Genomic DNA, 18,194 nt, shown 5'->3' with positions numbered 1-18,194 from the left:
AGCTTTCGACTTCCTGGTCATCATGACTGCATGTAGGGGCATAGACTTGTACCACCTTCAATTTGTACCTCTTATTAAGTTTCACAACAAGACCTGCCACCCTCTCGTTAATGCTATAGAATTCCTGTATGTTACTAGCTATTTCCTTATTAATCAGGAATCCTACTCCTAGTTCTCGTCTCTCCGCTAAGCCCCGGTAGCACAGTACGTGCCCGCTTTTTAGCACTGTATATGCTTCTTTTATCCTCCTAACCTCACTGAGCCCTATTATATCCCATTTACTACCCTCTAATTCATCCAATAACACTGCTAGACTCGCCTCACTAGATAACGCTCTAACGTTAAACGTTGCCAGGTTCAGATTCCAATGGCGGCCTGTCCGGAGCCAGGTATTCTTAGCACCCTCTGCAGCGTCACAGATCTGACGGCCGCCGTGGTCAGTTGCTTCGCGGCTGATAGGACTGAGGGCCGAGGCTTAGCGCCCTCCAAATACAGCTAAACGATGTGGACGCAGCCATCGAGCCTTTAGTGCAAGAAGAAGACGCAGAGCAAAATTATGTACGGACCATAGAATACAACGACCGTATCGCCGCACACATGGCAAAACTCCGCCAAGAAGCAGAAAAAGACCTGCTAACAAAACAAGCAGAAATGGCGGCGACGCGGGCGCAGACCGGCGGCCCTCCGGCGGGGGCAAAGTGCAAAGTGAAACTGCCGAAGCTCGAGTTACAAAGATTTAGCGGCGACGCCACGGAGTGGCAGTCCTTCTGGGAGCAGTTCGAGCAAGCGGTGCACGGAAACGACGGCCTCTCGTATGCCGAGAAGTTTCTGTACTTGCAATCAGTGCTTTTGGGAAAAGCCGCAGCGGCCATTGCCGGCATTCAAGTGACTGGGGCAAATTACACCTCTGTCGTCGAACTTCTGAAAGAGCGCTTCAGTAGACGAAACGTGCTGATTCAAGAACACCTGACTCAGTTATTCGACTTGCCACCGGTACAAAACGAAAAGGAGCACATCGGCCTACGTCGACTCTATGACCACCTGCAACGCAATATCGCTGGTCTCACGGCACTCGGAGTCAAAACAGACAGTTACGGCGCCCTGCTCTCCTCCGCACTCCTGCGAATGCTGCCAACCGATCTTGTTGTCGGATACCACAAAGGACTTTCCGCTGCAAGCAAAGATGACGGGATCAGCATCAAGAGTTTGCAAGCTTTTCTTAAAACAGAAGTAGAAAGCAGGGAAAAGGCACTGCAACCTGGTAATCTCGAAGCCAGAGAATCAAAACATCGAGACAAAGAAAAGAGCAAACCTCAAAAAGGGTCAGCAGCTTCTTTTTTCTGCGGGTACTTCGAAGCAGCCCGCTCCGTGTGCATCCTGTGCTGCAAAAGATCATGCGACTCACAATTGTCAGGCGAAGATTTCATTGGATGAAAAGAAGAAAAGGCTCACTTTAACTGGCCGGTGCTTCCGATGCAGCATAAAAGGGCACACTTCAAGGGAATGCCGCAACAAAAGAATAAAATGCAAGGAATGTGGCAGAAGACATCTGACTCAGATGTGTGACCCGACATGGAAGCCACCCGAGAACAAAGCTACAGAGTTGCACTCTTGGATAGAAAAGAAATCTGAAAAGGTACCAACTGTGCTGCTCCAAACCGCTCAAGTATGGGCAGAGGGACGAAGAAGAGAGCTCACCCGTCTACTCTTTGACGGAGGTAGCCAACGAAGCTTTGTCACTAAAAGACTTTCACGTGAACTGCAACTAGAGGTCGTAGGTGAAGAGGACATCACAATGTACCCATTCGGAGGAGCAGGAAACATTATCAAAGAGAAGCGCAGAAGAGTAAAAAGTTGTCTAAGAAGTCGATTCGACCGTAAAGAGCACTCTATCGAAGCTCTGGAAATACCGGAGATCTGCTCTGATCGGCTTCACGTTCCTGAGGACATCCTAAACGAGGTGCAAGCGGACATGGATGAACTGGCAGATGTGACTGTTGCGACAGCCCATTTGATGGGAAGCGGGATCGACATTCTTATCGGTGCTGGACTTTGGTGTGTGGTGAAGTCAAGAAGCTGCAAGGCGCACTAGTTGCGGTAAAGACCGAATTTGGCTGGACTCTACAAGGAGCGATTCCCACCAGGAGCTCAGCTCAACCGTGGCAGTGCTTCGTGCCGGAGTGTTCGCCGACACCACCAGGTTGCCCAAGGAGCTCAAATCGTTTTGGGAACTTGAGAGCATTGGAATTATCGACTCTTGTGCCCAAACGAACGAAGAAAGCGAAGAAGTCATGAGCACATTTTCGGCATCGGTAGAGAAAATGGACAAGCGCTATGAGGTAGCACTGCCCTGGAAACCTTTGAACATGCAACTCGCCGACAACAAATCTGTTGCAAATAAGCGCTTGACTAACCTCACGAAGTTAATGAAAGATGAGACACTGATCAGGTATGACGAGGCTATCCGTCAGTACCTGGAACAAGGGTTCGCAGAACGACTTCCATGGCAAGAAAGCAACACCAAACGGTTCATTCTTCAAGCATCGACTCGTATATATGACCCATTTGGTCACATTTCTCCGGTCACAGTTACAACCAAGTTGATGTTTCAAACACTGTGGGACTTGGGTATTGAGTGGGACGCCCCTCTGCCTGAAGAAGTCAAAGCAGCTTGGACGCAGTGGCACACCCAGCTACACCATTTAAGGGACATAACAGTGCCAAGACGATATGGTAGCTTACCCAACGGTAGCTGGAAGGAAGTACACGTCTTCACAGATGCCAGCCCCAAAGCTTACGGCGCAGTTGCATATTTGCACATCTCCGGGGTCAAGGAAGCAAAGGTTACTCTGGCCCTCTCAAAGTCCCGAGTAGCACCATTAAGAGAATTTATCTTCCAAGACTGGAACTGATGGGCATGGTGATAGGTGCTCGACTGAGGGAATATTTGGAGCTGTCACTGAGCCTTCCAATAGCCAAATGGTATCTGTGGAGAGAGAGAGAGAGAGACAAAGGAGAGGAAAGACAGGGAGGTTAGCCAGTGTAAGTCCCGGCTGGCTACCCTGTGCTGGGGAAAGGGGTAAAGGGAATAAAAGAAGAAAGAAGAAGAAGAGGAAAAAAAATGGGAAAAAAAAAGAAAATTGACACAGTAACGCGAAACTACGCGCTACAACGTTCAGAGGCGGTCACACAATTGGCATGTCCTTAAAAACTTCAACAAAGCCCTTAAGGCCTTGAGTGCCGAAGCCCGTCTGGACCAGTGTCCTAGAGCTTTTTCCTCTGTAAAGGGGCGATTGTCCAGTTTTGCGAGAGCGGTCACGAGCACTTTTCTTCGCACTGCGTAACGGGGACAGTCACAAAGGAGGTGTTCAATCGTCTCCTCGCAGCCGCAGGTGTCACAAGTAGGGCTGTCGGCCATTCCAATGCGGAATGAATAGGAGTTCGTGAATGCCACGCCGAGCCACAGGCGGCACAGAAGTGTTGCTTCCGCTCGTGGCAACCCTGGTGGTAGGCGGAGTTGCAGACGTGGATCCAATTTGTGGAGACGTGCATTCGTGAATGCACTGGTGTTCCACAGATTCTGTGTAAGCTCGCGGGCGAGGGAGCGAAGACTTGTGGCTGCATCTGTTCTTGACAGCGGTATGGGTGTAATCTGGGCACCATCATGAGCCGACCGGGCAGCGTCATCCGCACTGTCATTTCCTGAAATTCCACAGTGACCCGGTATCCACTGGTAGATGATGTTGTGTCCCTTGTTGATTGCGTGATGGTGGAGTAGTCGGATGTCTGCGACTAGTTGCTCATTTGGTCCATGGTTGAAAGGGGACATCAGACACTGAAGAGCTGCCTTTGAGTCACATAAGATGGACCATGAATGTGATGATTTGTGAACAATAAACTCCAGAGCAGCACGGATAGCTGCGAGTTCTGCAGCCGTCGATGATGTGATGTGAGATGTTTTGAACTTGAGGGTAACGCACTCTGCGGGAATCACCACTGCTCCAGCTGAACTATTAGAGGATACAGAACCGTCTGTGTAAAGGTGGATGCGTCCTCTGTGCTGTTCATGTAGCATTGAAAGCACGGTTTGTTTGAGGGCAAAAGTTGACATCTCCGTTTTCCTTTTAATACCGGGAATAACAAGAAGAGCCTGGAGTGGATGGAGGCACCACAGCGGTTGAGATGGTCGTGCTGCAGGCGTGAAGTTCAACGGTAAAGTTCCATGGTTGGCGGCAATAATCTTGCTAAACGCTGAACGAGGTCGAGCGGCAGGAAGGGAGGCGAGATGATGCGATGGAAGTCGGGCGAAGTGCCTGATATGCATCCTTAAGGTGTCGACTTGAAGGTACGTGTTGATGGGGTGGTCATGCGCGATGGCTATTGTTGCTGCCGTGGACGCACATCTGGGAAGACCAAGGCAAATTCGCAGAGCTTGAGCGTGTACAGATTGGAGGGCACGGATGTTGGTCTTGCCGGTCCCACCCAGTACAGGTAAGCTATAGCGCAGGAGACCAAGGAACAGTGCGTTATAGAGTTGGAGCATCGCACTCACAGACGCACCCCATGACTTTCCCGCAAGAAATCTGAGCAAGTGGGTTATCATGATTAATTTCCTTTTTAGGTAGGAGACATGAGTACTCCAGGAAAGGTCTCGATCGATTATCACTCCTAGAAAGCGGTGCGTCTTCTCGTAGGCAATTGGCTGTCCATTAATTCTGATAACGTATGGTTTCATTGCTTTACGCGTGAAAGCGACTATAGAGCACTTCTCGCAGGACAGCTCCAGACCTCGTGCTCGAAGATAACCTGATGTTAGTGTGGCCGCTTTTTGAAGTCTGGCGCGCACCTGAGGACGCGTCGCTCCTGATGACCAAATGCATATATCGTCTGCATAGATCGACACATGGACGGATTCCGGAAGGGTGTGAACCAGGTCGATGAGCACCAGGTTAAATAGAGTGGGGCTCAAGACTCCGCCTTGTGGTACGCCTCGGTAGGTGTTGCGTTGTGATGACGCACCGTCCTCTGTTTGCACAAAGAATGACCTGTCCTTCAAGAAGCTGGATATCCACCGAAATACAAGGCCGCCGAGGCCGACATCACCCAAGGCGTCCAGGATGGCTTGATGGGTTACGTTGTCATATGCGCCTTTAACATCCAGGAACATCGCCGCTGACAGTCTCCTGAGGCTTTTTTCGTGCTGAACAGACGAAACAAGATCTATGACGTTGTCTATAGAAGAGCGTCCGCGTCGAAAGCCTGCCATAGCGTCAGGATATAACTTGTAATGTTCTAGATACCACTCTAGACGCGTCAGCACCATCCTCTCCATCACCTTTCCTAGACAACTGGCCAGAGCAATGGGACGATAAGACGCCACGTCTAGGGGTGATTTGCCTGGCTTGAGCAAAGGCACAAGGCGGCTAGACTTCCATGCAGCTGGAACTTCTCCTTCACGCCATGAATTATTGTACACGTTTAGAAGTGCATGCCGGGCTGTGTGACCGAGGTTTCCAAGAGATGCGTATGTCACCCCGTCAGGCCCAGGCGATGAGGAACGTCTGCACGCTGCCAACGCCGCCTGCAACTCCTCGATGGAAAACAAATTGTCCATACGAGAATCTCGCGAGATTGGAACATCACGGGGATCACGTGTAGCGAACGATGGCGGTAGACCAGCAACCTTGAAACAGAAGTCCTCCGCTACGTCGATCTCTCTGCGACCTTGATAGAGAGCCAGGCATTTGAAGGGGTGGCGTTGTTGCGGTGATGTTCGAAGACCACGCACTGTTCTCCAAATATGTGAGAGGGGTTTATGCGGATCAAGGGTATCACAGAAAGTTTTCCATCTTAGAGACTGCAGGGAGTTGATCCGACGCTGGATCTTCTTCTGTATGCGTCTCGCCTCCCTTAGGTCGTAGATGGACTTGGTGCGCCTGTACCTTCTTTCCGCGCGACGGCGGATTGCTCGAAGCCGCTCCAATTCTGCTTCGAATTCAGAAAATTTAGGAACAGGCCTAAAAGATCTTGTGGCTTCTTGAGCAGCGGCGTTAATTAGCTTCTCGATGTTGCCAGGCAGACAATCCTGGATCTCTTGGCTATTCTTCTCCATGAGCAACGTGTATTTAGGCCAGTCGATGTGATGAAGAACTGTAGTAGAGTGTGACTTGCGTATGCCGTCGATTTTAACATATGTTGGAACGTGGTCACTACCATGCGTTTCGTTGTCCGTGAACCATTTCACACTGGCACTGAGGCATCTTGAAACAAAAGTCAAGTCCAGGCAGCTGCTGTATGTCAATCCCCGCAGAAAGGTGGGACTGCCATCATTTAGGCAGCAGAGCTCATGATCCGACGCGAAGGATAGTACACGTCTTCCTCGACAGTCCATCTTTAAGCTTCCCCATAGCGGATGATGCGCATTGAAGTCGCCGGTAATAACCCATGGTCCAGGTGTCGCTGTTAAAATTGTACTTAGCCTTGCGCTGTCAAATCGACTCGAAGGTGAAATGTAGGCACCTATGAGCGTGAGTGCGACGTTCTTGCATTTTATAGTCAAACACACATACTGATTGTCGTCATCAGGTGCCACTGGGTGTAAAACATATGTGAAATCGCATCTGATATAAACGATGACGTTGCTGCGGTCGGTACAGGTGGCAGACATCAAAGCTTCATATCCTGATAGGCGGATGGCGCTCTCAACGTTTGGTTCACAAAGGACGATTATTGGAAATTTGTTCTTAAAAACAAACGGACGAAAGTCCGAAATGCGCGATTTAATGCCTCTGACATTCCATTGGAAGATAGACGCTTCCTTGACTTCTCTAAGGAACGAATGTAGAGGAGCAGCCATGGTACTTCTCAAGACCGGACAGTACCGGATACAGGGCATCCAGTATTTGAAGTGCGCCTCGAGCCGCCGGAGTGTGTATGGCGGTCAGTAGTGCTCGTAGCGTGTTCATAAGGGCCCTTATCATGGTGACAACTTGTTTGTCGTTGTCTTGGTTGCTGCCAGAAGGTGAAGCGTGATTCGGCGAGCGGGCTACATCTTGTCGCTCCGCTGGTGGATCTAGCTGTGGCAATGGCGGCCACTCCTCGCTTGAGGCAATGATATTGGAGACTTTCTGCTGAGGAATCTCATTGCTGCTATTGCTAGTTGTATGCGTAAGTTTCTGGACTGTCAGTAGACGCGGTGCATCCTTAGCAATACCAGTGGGTTTCCTAGATCTTTGACGACGTGAGCGTCGACGTCGCACCTTAGCGGCAGCCTCCCTGTGCGACGAACCATCCCTGACCATTTGCCTCAAGACTTTCGCCTCATTTTTCACATGTGGGCAATTCTTCGAAGTTGCATCGTGAGAGCCCTGACAATTGGCGCACTTTTGGTTTTCTGCACGACAGGCGTCGGAGCTGTGCGACCCAGAGCACCGTGAGCACACGGCAGCGTTTGTGCAAACCGCACTAACGTGCCCTATCCTTTGACATTTCCTGCACTGAAGCGGCTTTGGCACAAAAGGCCGTACAACGTGTCGGAAGTGACCGACCTTGACGTGGGACGGTAGGCTGTCTCCTTTGAAAGTTAACTTGACACACTGCGAGTTTCCCAGGCGACGGGCTTGCAATATGGCAATTCCCTCTGTCGCCGGCTTGATGAGTATATGCAGGTCAGCATCGCTTATGGAATTATCTACGTCATACACAACGCCGGCCGTAGAGTCGTGATGGTCTTGTTTATAGCAGCGTACGTTGATGCTATCCAGCACCTTAACGTTGCTCAGAATGTCTAGCGCGCTGCGGTTTGTGACATCTATAGCGAGGATGTTCTTACGGGCGTTAATCCTTATATCTTTGATCTGACCCGGAACAAGTGCCTCGAGCGATACAGATGTGGCTTGGCGGTTGATCCGGTTTAGATTGTCGCTAGCAGCCGCAGGCACATATAAAATGGTGAGGTCTGATGGCTTTCGCGTCGGGATCACAGTTGCCTTACTTGAGGAAGGAGACGTCCTGACGAGTCTTCTCTTTGCTTTGTGCTTCGATACGGGCACGAAGTCGCTGTCATCCGAGGTTTCATCACTGGTTCCTGAGTAGATCACAGTGTCCTCGCTGTAGGTGTCACTCGGGCGACTAGACCGCTTTCTCGGTGCGGTCGCTGTTGACGTACAAGGACCAGGAACCTCTCCAGGCGACTCCACGTCCATCGCCGTAGTTAAGGGAGTGGCGTCTCCCACAAAGTAGCTTCAAATTCTCAGAGACAACAAGGCAGCGTTCCACACAGGACACTTCGTCGTCGTGTGATTCATCTAATGCGCTGCATTGGGTGCGAGGTCCCGCACAACAACGGAAACCCTTTGTCGCCAACAGAGCGCTGGAAATTCAGCAGCGATCGGATCCAGACATCTGGAATCACTTTTCTGGGATCGAAAATCCCGCCAACCTTTTGACAAGGGGAGTCACACCTCAGGCACTCAAGTTGAGCTCACTTTGGTGGAATGGACCTGCTTGGCTTTCGTAGCCATCTACTTGCTGGCCAAGGCATGAAGGCACCGCTGACATGATCATCGCAGAGGAGGAAAGAAGAACGCTTCGCGTTCACAACGTGACTGTAAAGGAATCTGTCTTGCCTCTGCAGAAATATAGCTCCCTCTCTAGACTGGTTCGAGTGACAGCCTGGGTTTTACGATTTTTCCACAACGCCAAGCACCCCGGCCAAAAATACGAGGGACCCATTACGACCGAGGAAGTTCAAAAGGCGCATACTTGTTTGATTTTTCTAGAACAATTCGAGGCCTTCTAAGAGGAACTCCAGTGTCTTCGCCGCTCAACACGCATGCCAAGTGATTCCCCGATACGTGATCTCAGCGTCATCTACGACGACGATGGAGTGCTAAGAGGGGGAGGAAGGCTCAGTGCAGCCGAGTTGTCCTACAACGTGAAGCATCCTGTTATCCTACCGTCAAGACATCCCTTCACAGAGCTAACGATCAGCGCAGCCCACCGCCGTCTCCTGCATGCCGGCGTACTGGAGACTCTTACTGAACTGAGGGAAATGTACTGGATCGTGCGGGGAAGGCAAATGGTGAAAAAGGTGCTTAAGAAATGTGTGACTTGCAACCGTTTCAACAGCCGAGCTGCTACTGGGCCAGTCGCTCCTCTGCCTCGTGAGAGGGTGACACAAGCTTCACCCTTTGATGTTAACGGTGTAGGTTTTGCTGGCCCATTGAACACAAAGGGTCAAGGAAATAACCGGAAGTCTTACATCGTTATTTTCACGTGTGCAGTGACCAGGGCAATACACCTTGAATTGGTGACCGACATGTCCACCTCAAACGTCCTGATGGCGTTCCGAAGATTTATCTCGAGAAGAGGAGTTTGTCGAGTGATCTTTTCTGACAACGCCAGGACATTCCAGCGCGCTTCTAAGGATCTAAAGCGACTATGGACAACACTAAGATGAGAAGAAATTCACAACTTCTTCACAAGCCACCAGATCCGCTGGAAATTTATAGCTGAGAAGCTGCTTGGTGGGGAGGGTTCCGGGAAAGAATGGTTCGGTCCATGAAAACATCGTTGAAGAAGGTCTTGGGAAACAGCTACTGCAACTTCGAGGAACTCACGCAATGCGCTCTGTATTATCTTGTCTTTTTATTGTGGTCTCTCCGTCTGTGCTATGCAGTCCAAAAACAATATGGCAGTTGCGTGTACTTGAAGAACCCAAGATGTGTGTTCACGACTGCCACTACTGCCTCAGGATGCAGTTCGAGCTGCTGAGACGCAGTATAAACAGATCAAGTACTGTAAAGTATGTCAATGCTGCCAAAGTTGCAAAGAGATCATCGACCACGGGAAGAGGATAACTACCTGTGCGCAGGCACGCATTTAGTATCACTTTGAAGTCGCCGCACTTTGTTGCTCGACTTGGCTGCAACTACAATGGGCGCAGGGCGACTGCGTTCGCCCCTGTGATTGCTTGCATCGATAAACGTTTACTTTCTGTCTCTCCCTCTCTCTCTTTCTCTGCCAGTCGGACATATTTCATAACATCCTGCGCGTTCACAGCACAAGTAAACATTGTGTAACACCAGTTCATTGTCACGGTTTTCATACGCTATATTCGTACAGTGCCCTTAGACCTATCCTTGCACATTTTCACTTGATAGTCTGTAGCGCTTGCAACGACGGCAACGGCACTTGCGGAACATGCAGACTGAGGGCTCGTGGGCAGATCGACACGGGAAGCATTCAGACAAGTGTCGCGCGTGTGTCACTCCTCGCTGGGGCGAACAAGCTTGTCTGTCGGGTTCTTCGCGTTTTCCACCGTTCGTTTTACGGCAAACTGCGTTGACTCATTGAACACGGCTGGGCTGAAACTCTTGGTTCTCTTTGCGTGCCAGCTCTGTGCCTTTGGCAATATCGCATGCACTTGTGAACGTTAAGGTCCCCTTCTTCAGCAGCTCCACTTGTGTTGCTCTGTCACGCAGCCTGGCTACGAAGCGGTCCCGAAGTGCGTCGTCAAGAAAACTGCCAAAGCTGCAAGACGCCGCTAAACGCTTCAGCTCAAATACTTTCATAGGTTCCCCTTCTTGCTGGAAACGGGAATTAAACTTCGATAGTTCTGCGATAACGAATGAGTTTGGGGCCTAATGCGCCCTCATACTTCCACCAGCTGCTCATATATGTCGTGCTTCAGACTTTTCTGGTTCCATCAGCGTTTTCAATGTCCGATAGGCCTTCTTCGCTTTCGCTGTTGCCGTGATAAACATAGAAACCTTCAGGTTGTCGCTCACCTCGGAGGCCTTTAGGAAGTACTCGAGCCTTTCCACATAGGATACAACATTCTCGCTGGCGTCCTCAGCGAACTAATAAAACCTTTCAAGTGCTGACATTGCGAGACGCCACCGAGACGCTCGTTGGATTACCGTGCTCTGTAAACTGACGCAATCCCATCCTCGTTGCCATTAGTTGGTTTTAGAATAGGGGCCGCAAAAGTTTGGGGACCCAAAGAGCTTCGCGAGTGTTAACGTTGGGGCACGCAGGAGTGAAGAGCTTTAGAAAAGGGCCTTGCGTTTGCGGATAACGTCTTGCGCTTGCGGCACCACTACGGCGTCAAAGAAAGCTATTATAAATAATTAAATAAATATAACATTTTATGACAAGAGCAATTTTGACGTTCGTGTTTCCGCATATAATTACAATTTAGGGGTTATTCTATTAGCAGCAAGCAATTAGTTGCGTTTAGTTTTGAGTAACCAACTTTTCGTGCCTTCACCGCTCAAGCTAAGCCGTGTTGGGCCTACAAGCCATGAAGTCGACAATTGAATTCGGAATCAGCAGCGTCTAATGAGTCAATAACACACGCTAGTTGAGAGAAAGCGATAACCGCAGTTACTTCTACTAGTTCGCGAACTTCACGCGGTATTACGAATCGAGCCCAGTTTGGTGCTAGCTAGGTTAGAGTCGTCGCTTCGAGAGGTGCCGCCATGTTTATTGACGCAAAGCTTTCGGGGCAGCTTTTGGGACTCCCGCTAAACCGGTGAAATAGCGTGACCGTCGCAAAACCCAAACGCAGCTCGGGTCTCGCGCATGCGCAGTGGCTTCGACGCTATTTCTTTGAGGCACCAAACGTTTGGGGCACCTATTCTGAAACTCTCTTTTATGTTATTGGCAGCCGCGGGCACTGCCAAAGTCGGAGCAACAGAATCAAACTGTGGCATGCTAGGCTGTAACGGAAAAAATTAACCACTAACACAGCATTGCCGGAGGAAGCGGAACATCAGCAGACACGCGTGCACACCACGGACCCATAGAGTTCCTCACTATTATTACCTAGAGGGAAATCTGGCGCTGCTGCGCTGTGATATGCATGTGAATGCCGGCATGTTGTAACTACGGATTGGCCTTCTCGGAGAGCCAGGACAGCATGGAAGGAAAAATATAGGATGGAGCATCACGCAGCCAGCCTTGGCAAGCGAGCACTCCGTGGAGCAACAGTGGTGGCCGAACACGTGACCTCTTCCGTCCAGATCACGGAGCAAGAATCGAGATTTGCTGAGACGTTTGGTACCCAGTAGTTTTTATTTGGTGCATGCTTGTTCAGCTGCCCTGCCGTGGCTCTGTCTGTAGAGCGGAAGCATTAAACCAACCGCGCACTTTGGCATGCGATCTCGTGTTGGACCGCCACTGGCCTATCAGATTTCGGCTTTAATCGCGTTGCGGTATGCTCCCTCCTCTTTCTTCGTTCCCCCATGCAGGACACCTTGAAGACGCGCCTGGCAAGCGCCGTTCCGTCTGTCACAATAATTGATTCTCTACTAAATAGCCGGTAAAAAAGTTCTTTTAGCTTTATCCTATTACAGGAAAACATGTTTTGTTTAATTACGAGAACTTGCTATTGCGTGTACAATTATATGAAACGTAAAAATTACAGCGGGCTCCTAAAGCTGGAGGAAAGACGACAGGATTGGCACTCGCTTTGGAGCAGTTTGTCGTCTGTTTTTGCTTTTCTTCGCTTGGTTCTGCATTGTAGGTAAGTAAACTTGATTGGAAGGTGTATAGGTGATGGAAAACCTTTTGCGAAGATTTTACCTTAAGTACGCGTTATTTGTGTAGCCATATGCACGTATCCGACGAAGCCTCTTACAACAACAGCCAACATAAGCCTCGCAGACACATATATACCGTCATTCCCATGACGGCACAGCGCCCCTTAAGAAACTCCCATGGAAGGTGGCGCCAGATTTCCCTCTAGGTGTTATAATAAGAAACTCTATGGACGAACCACATGGCAGACGTAATAAGAACGTGCATCCAGATGACCGCGCAGAACAGACGTTAAAATATAAGAATCGATGAGTTCAGAAGTAGACAAGTGCAATTCCGTCACAATGTGGCGACATTCCTTTTATTCGCGTTGCAATCTGGCGATAATTCGTTTAATAAGCAGGAAAGTTTTGTTTTCCATTCCTTACTGAATACAACTTTATCTTGTTGTTAAATGCACTTATGACCCTTGCTTTTAGCTTTCAAATTGTCCCCTAAATTGCCATAACCACTGCATTTTGTCATTTATTTGTCATCATCGTCTGTCCCAGTGACAGTTCTCAAACTTGGGGCTCCTTGTGCATTACCAATAACGAATGCACTTCTATTTTCAAGTGACTCGGCTGTTGAATGAACTTGAATGTCAAAATTATCTCCAATTTCCACCACTCACAGTGGCGCCAACCGTCACTCACTTGGACTGCACGTCGTGCTGCGTAGATTCTTCCGCAGAGGAGCCAAGAGTGCGGCCGGTGCGTACGACAAGGAGACATCGCCTTCGTCACGAACGCACGTTCCTTCTAGACAACGGTGTCCACGAGGACAGCAGCCGTGTTTCTCAGTGGCGTCGGCTCCGTCGCCTTTGTAGATGCACGGCATGCCTCTGTCGTATGGGCAGCAGCCGTAGCTATCACCACCCGGAGAAAGGGGTGTGCAGCTGGTCCCGGGGCCGCAGTTGCGGCCGTCGGGGCATTTGCGAACAGCAGATTCGTGGGCAGCACCTGAAGAGATATAAAGTAACGTAAAATTCCACGAGTAGGTGTTATTACAGTGTTGCTTTCGAGGCGCCGCGTTGTGTGTCAAGAGACAGAGTAGCAGGGCAAGAGCAAACAAATTTTGTGATCGTGTAAGATGATTAGCAAGCACTTCCTCGAGCTGAATTAACGAGGCATCGCTGACTGAAAAGGTTACGTGTGCTCCACAGTGGTAAAATCTCACAACAGCAGAAAACTGTGATAGAGAACGCTGCCACGCATGGTGCAAAGTATGAGCATAAGGACAGAATGGCGGTAGCGACGAGTCTGTGAAGGGACTTCAATCATAAAACGATCAAAAAAAGAAAACGAAATGAGAATTCTAGGCTAGAGCACTGCACGGGCCCGGCACGGCCCATGGACCGTACCGGGTAAAGCGATTTTTGACGGGCATCAGCCGGACTCGGGCTTGAAGCCGCGGGCCCATGCCGGGCCCGTTTACTAATCAGCTTAGGTAGCACATTGGAATACCTGTGTACTGTGCTTTCCCTGCCAAGCTCAAATGACAAGTTGAAAAAACTATTGGAATTATAATAATGATATTTGTAATAATAAATTACACTAGAAAATATCCTTGATGCGGTCTGCCTTACTTCGTTTTCCGATTCCACTGTTTTATCGCTTTCGATACAATTATTTCATTGCAACTGCGTCATTTTATCTGCGATTTATTTCTTGCCTCACATTGATGATAAATTTACGGTCACTGAAGCGCACATAGATTGCTTCCACCTTAACAGCATTCGGAGTGTTTTTCGTGGGCCTGAAATTTATACGCGAGAATTGCTTCGTCGTTGCCTGAGCAGGATTGGTAAGGCAATTCACTTCCCACCTTAATTTTTTTTTTCGTACCCAAGTTAGAATATTCCCGTTCGAACATTCAGCTGCTCTTGCGCCCAATATTAAAACTCTTTCTTGCTGCAAGAACTATTCACAACATTGATTTTGCTCCGATAACAATTAAGGCCGCCGCCGTGCTGTCACGGTATCAACGAGCATGCGTGGCCTGCGCGTGGAGTGTTAGAAGAGTGCACGTCTGTAGACACTCAGAGTGTGTTTAGCTGCAAAAAGGGTCCAGACCAAGTTAGCCTCACGCAGGGCACGAGACCAGGCAATCTTGTGTTCCACATCTTCATCCGCACTGCGTGGAAAGACGATTCATGCTCGCGCTGCCCCGCTCAGTCGGCTCTGCCGAAGCCAGGTTCCGGTTTCCACTGCTGCCACAAGCGTTGTGTGCCCGCTCATTATTAACCTTTCCTACTGGGCAGCTGCATGATTACCACATCGGGGTGCACACGCTGGTCTGGGTGGAAAGGACAGTAAACCTCGGGTTAAATATAGTATTGCGACACAGCACGTTTTTCCCAGTTTTTTTCCCCGTCTGTCTTCATCTCATGAGCTATCGAGGTACGCGACACCGTAACGCCTTTGCTGGTTTTCCTCAAGCGACAGCGTAGTCTTACACGGAAGGTGTCTACCAGGGTGGCATTCGTGCGGCGCACAGCAGCAATAGTACTGCATTGTGCGTTGCGCCATGTCGTTTCCTCGTACTGTTAGAACGCCGTGCGAGGAGCTAGAGCACAGCGCTGAACCTCGTTATCGATGTCAGTGCTTCACCATAGAGTTGGCACTGCCACTTGTTTTATTAGTGTGTATAATTCTCGCGGATCGCAACATACAGCGTACGCAAGAGTTTTAAATGAAGTTCCTTGCCAGAAATGTTTAACCTATCTTTTGCTTCTGTTAGCGTTTTCATGTTAGCCGCACACGTGCTCTCTTGAAAAGAAAAGGTTTTGGCAATGTTTTATTGCCAGTGCATAAATACTTCTTTCTTCGTACACTGCATGTAGTTTTATTGTAATATCTTAGAATAAACAACCTAAGTAATGACAATTTTAAGGCTTCTATAGTTGCTCCGGCAAGCCCGGGCCGGGCCTGGTCATGCAGGCATGGGCCCGGGCTTTATACGGCGGGCCCGTGTAGTTCTATGTAGTGTAGTTCTATGTAGTGTAGTCTGTGTAGTGTAGGCTACTATCCTGTGCGTTGAAGGCCGAGTCACAAAAGCAGGAGCTCTATTGTAAAACGGTGCACCTATAGTTTTGTCTCCTTAGCTTTCTTCCCCGTGAGTAGGGTAGGAAACTGGACGTTCCTACCCTCCCTAACTCATTTCTTCAGTTTTTTTTTTACTTATGTTTCTGAGCGAAGGGAAGTGCGCAGTGCTTCTGAGCGAAGGGAAGTGCGCAGTTAGCATATGGCCACAAACGGTGAGCCCGAAATATAGGGTACTAACCTGTCCGTAAACGTATTGCAGTTAACGGAATGCCAGAACAGTGTACACACACATATCTTGCTCCCGCAGTTCCGCGCACGTCGCCGTCTTGTGACGCAACGTCAACTAGATCATTACGTTCTAGAAACGTTACATCTTCTGTTACAAAGGCACTGGCAGTAACAATCATGAACATACACGTAATCAATTTTTTTTCTCCCTTCTGCGAAAACGATCACGTAATACAACAACGTTTCTAATGCCCCCATTTATTCGCGTGCTCTGCCCCAAAACATCACCATGAACTATATACTACCCGCTCGCTCAAGCTTCCACCTTTGTTTCGAACTTGCTGTAGTTGAATAAAGCGTCACGAGATGGTGCTACACCGCCACTGCTAGACGTAGAAAGTAGACATCTCCCGTGTTCCGGTGTTCCGTTCATGTACTGCGTCTGTCGACAGGTTCGTTAAGGTTCGACGCAAAGGGGTATGAGGTCTAAATGTCACATGCGTGTTGCTAAAGGGTGAGAACAGTGTTGCTGTTCTTGAAAAGGAACTTGCACTTTTTCAACGAACTATGTCCGTAGGCTTACTTGCTTAACTCTGTCAAGCTTCTTGTCAACTTGAGATCAGCGTACTTGAAACCCATCCAAAGGAGTGTTGCAGTACTTTGTCTAAAATCTGTTCTGAACGTTTAATGCAGTCGTAAAGAACAACTTGGCTTCGCCCCTCGACCTTGCTCTAGAGTTGAACATAGAGCGTGCTGCAAAGATAGTACGAAGTTAAAAGTGCAGGGCTAGACTTGATGTATATCGTGTTTAATGTGTGTGTGTGTGTGTGTGTGTGTGTAATCTTTACTTTTAGTACCTTATTGTCCAGAACGATGTCTTGCTGCGACTGTAACGCGTCGCGCACGAACTTTTGCTTTTGATGAATTGCTCAGTGCTTACCGTTTATGACTATGGTGCTTGAAAAAGTGACAAACAGCCACCAGGCAGCGTACTCGGTGTTTTTCTGGAACAGTAGAAAGAAATGTGAAAGGAAAAGTTTCACAGGCAGGTGCGGATTACATTTCGGCATTATTCCGAACTCCAATCAGACGTGTCTACTTCAGATCAGCTTCACGCACACACACAAAAAGACAAACGGGGCATTGACTAAATTGGCCTCTTGTGTACGCCTCATTTGTGGTGATGAGCGCGCCAGTTGTGATATCGCTCTCATGCCCTGACCAATGCGAAGCCGTCACCAGTCATGCAAAATGTTTTACGCCAGACGTAGCTGCTGTTGCGAATTTCCACTAACTGGCATGTAGTGATATTCCTGCGATGGGGGAGGAGGAGGTAGAGGGCAAGCACGTAGGTGTCCAGCTAATGGGGCCGCGCCCGGTGTGACGCACGCGTTGGTTTTCTTACGTAAATGAATGTAATCGTTCCATGCCTCATAACTCAATCGCCTCCAGTGCAGCTACTCGTCGAGCGACCCGACGACCGAGCAAGCCGAGCGAGTGCCAAAACGCAACAATTATCTGCTCTCACGTCACCACCTTCTGTGTCATGACGTCACGGCTCACACACCTTCTGCGATACGAAACAGAGGCTTGTTCGTAGAAAAAACGCTGTAATAGGAAATAATTTAGGGCGCTCTGAGGCTTCACAGCATACGTGTGCAGCCCGCCCCCCCCCTCTCAAAATTAGGTGGCTGCGTCAGCGAAGCGCCACGTGCGGCCCGTGACGAACGCCCCCTGTACGTCACCCCAGGGACCATCGGCACCCGGAAACCATATAAAGTTGGATCACCGCAGAATTCATCACTTGGCAGCTGAGGTCGCGGCAGCGGAGCATTCTGCTGAACGTTTTCTGTCGCCTACGCAGGTTTCCACAGGATCAGGCGCAGTACTACCGTGAACCAGCGTCAGCAGTGCTTCGACCATCCTTTTTAACGCACGTGTGCCCTAACTCATGAAGATTTAACAGGACTGGCTGCGTCAGCGAAGCGCCACGTGCGGCCCGTGACGAACGCCCCCTGTACGTCACCCCAGGGACCATCGGCACCCGGAAACCATATAAAGTTGGATCACCGCAGAATTCATCACTTGGCAGCTGAGGTCGCGGCAGCGGAGCATTCTGCTGAACGTTTTCTGTCGCCTACGCAGGTTGGTTGCATTTGCATCACTGCATAGGAATTCGTTTTCACATTTTTTGCCGTACCCACTGCTGCCAAATCATAATGCCAACGTGTGCTGAGTTATCTAGAGAGATGGATTCGTTGCGAAAAGAAGTTGAGGAATTGCGTAACAGCATCGCCCTATTTAATGAAGCGTTTGAAACGATGAAGACAAAGCAGG

At 49.4% G+C, this 18,194-nt stretch overlaps 1 protein-coding gene and 1 pseudogene across 1 annotated transcript in view; both read right to left on the bottom strand.

Moving 5' to 3' along the window:
* The window catches only part of LOC126540192 (progranulin-like), an 86,996-nt gene that overhangs the window by 36,988 nt on the left and 31,814 nt on the right, over positions 1–18,194 (bottom strand). Inside the window, exons 2-3 of the mRNA XM_050186979.3 lie at positions 16,798–16,861; positions 13,239–13,544 (exon numbers count right to left, since the gene is read on the bottom strand). Coding sequence (XP_050042936.1) covers positions 13,239–13,544; positions 16,798–16,861 — 370 coding nt within the window. The remainder of the gene's footprint in view (positions 1–13,238; positions 13,545–16,797; positions 16,862–18,194) is intronic.
* On the bottom strand, positions 10,350–10,889 carry LOC140216189 (uncharacterized; annotated as a pseudogene).

The sequence above is a fragment of the Dermacentor andersoni genome, chromosome 2 (genome assembly GCF_023375885.2).
Source record: "Dermacentor andersoni chromosome 2, qqDerAnde1_hic_scaffold, whole genome shotgun sequence".
Lineage (NCBI taxonomy): Eukaryota > Metazoa > Arthropoda > Arachnida > Ixodida > Ixodidae > Dermacentor > Dermacentor andersoni.
The sequence above is the reverse complement of the archived record's forward strand: the minus strand, read 5'-3'. Positions and strand labels throughout refer to the sequence as shown.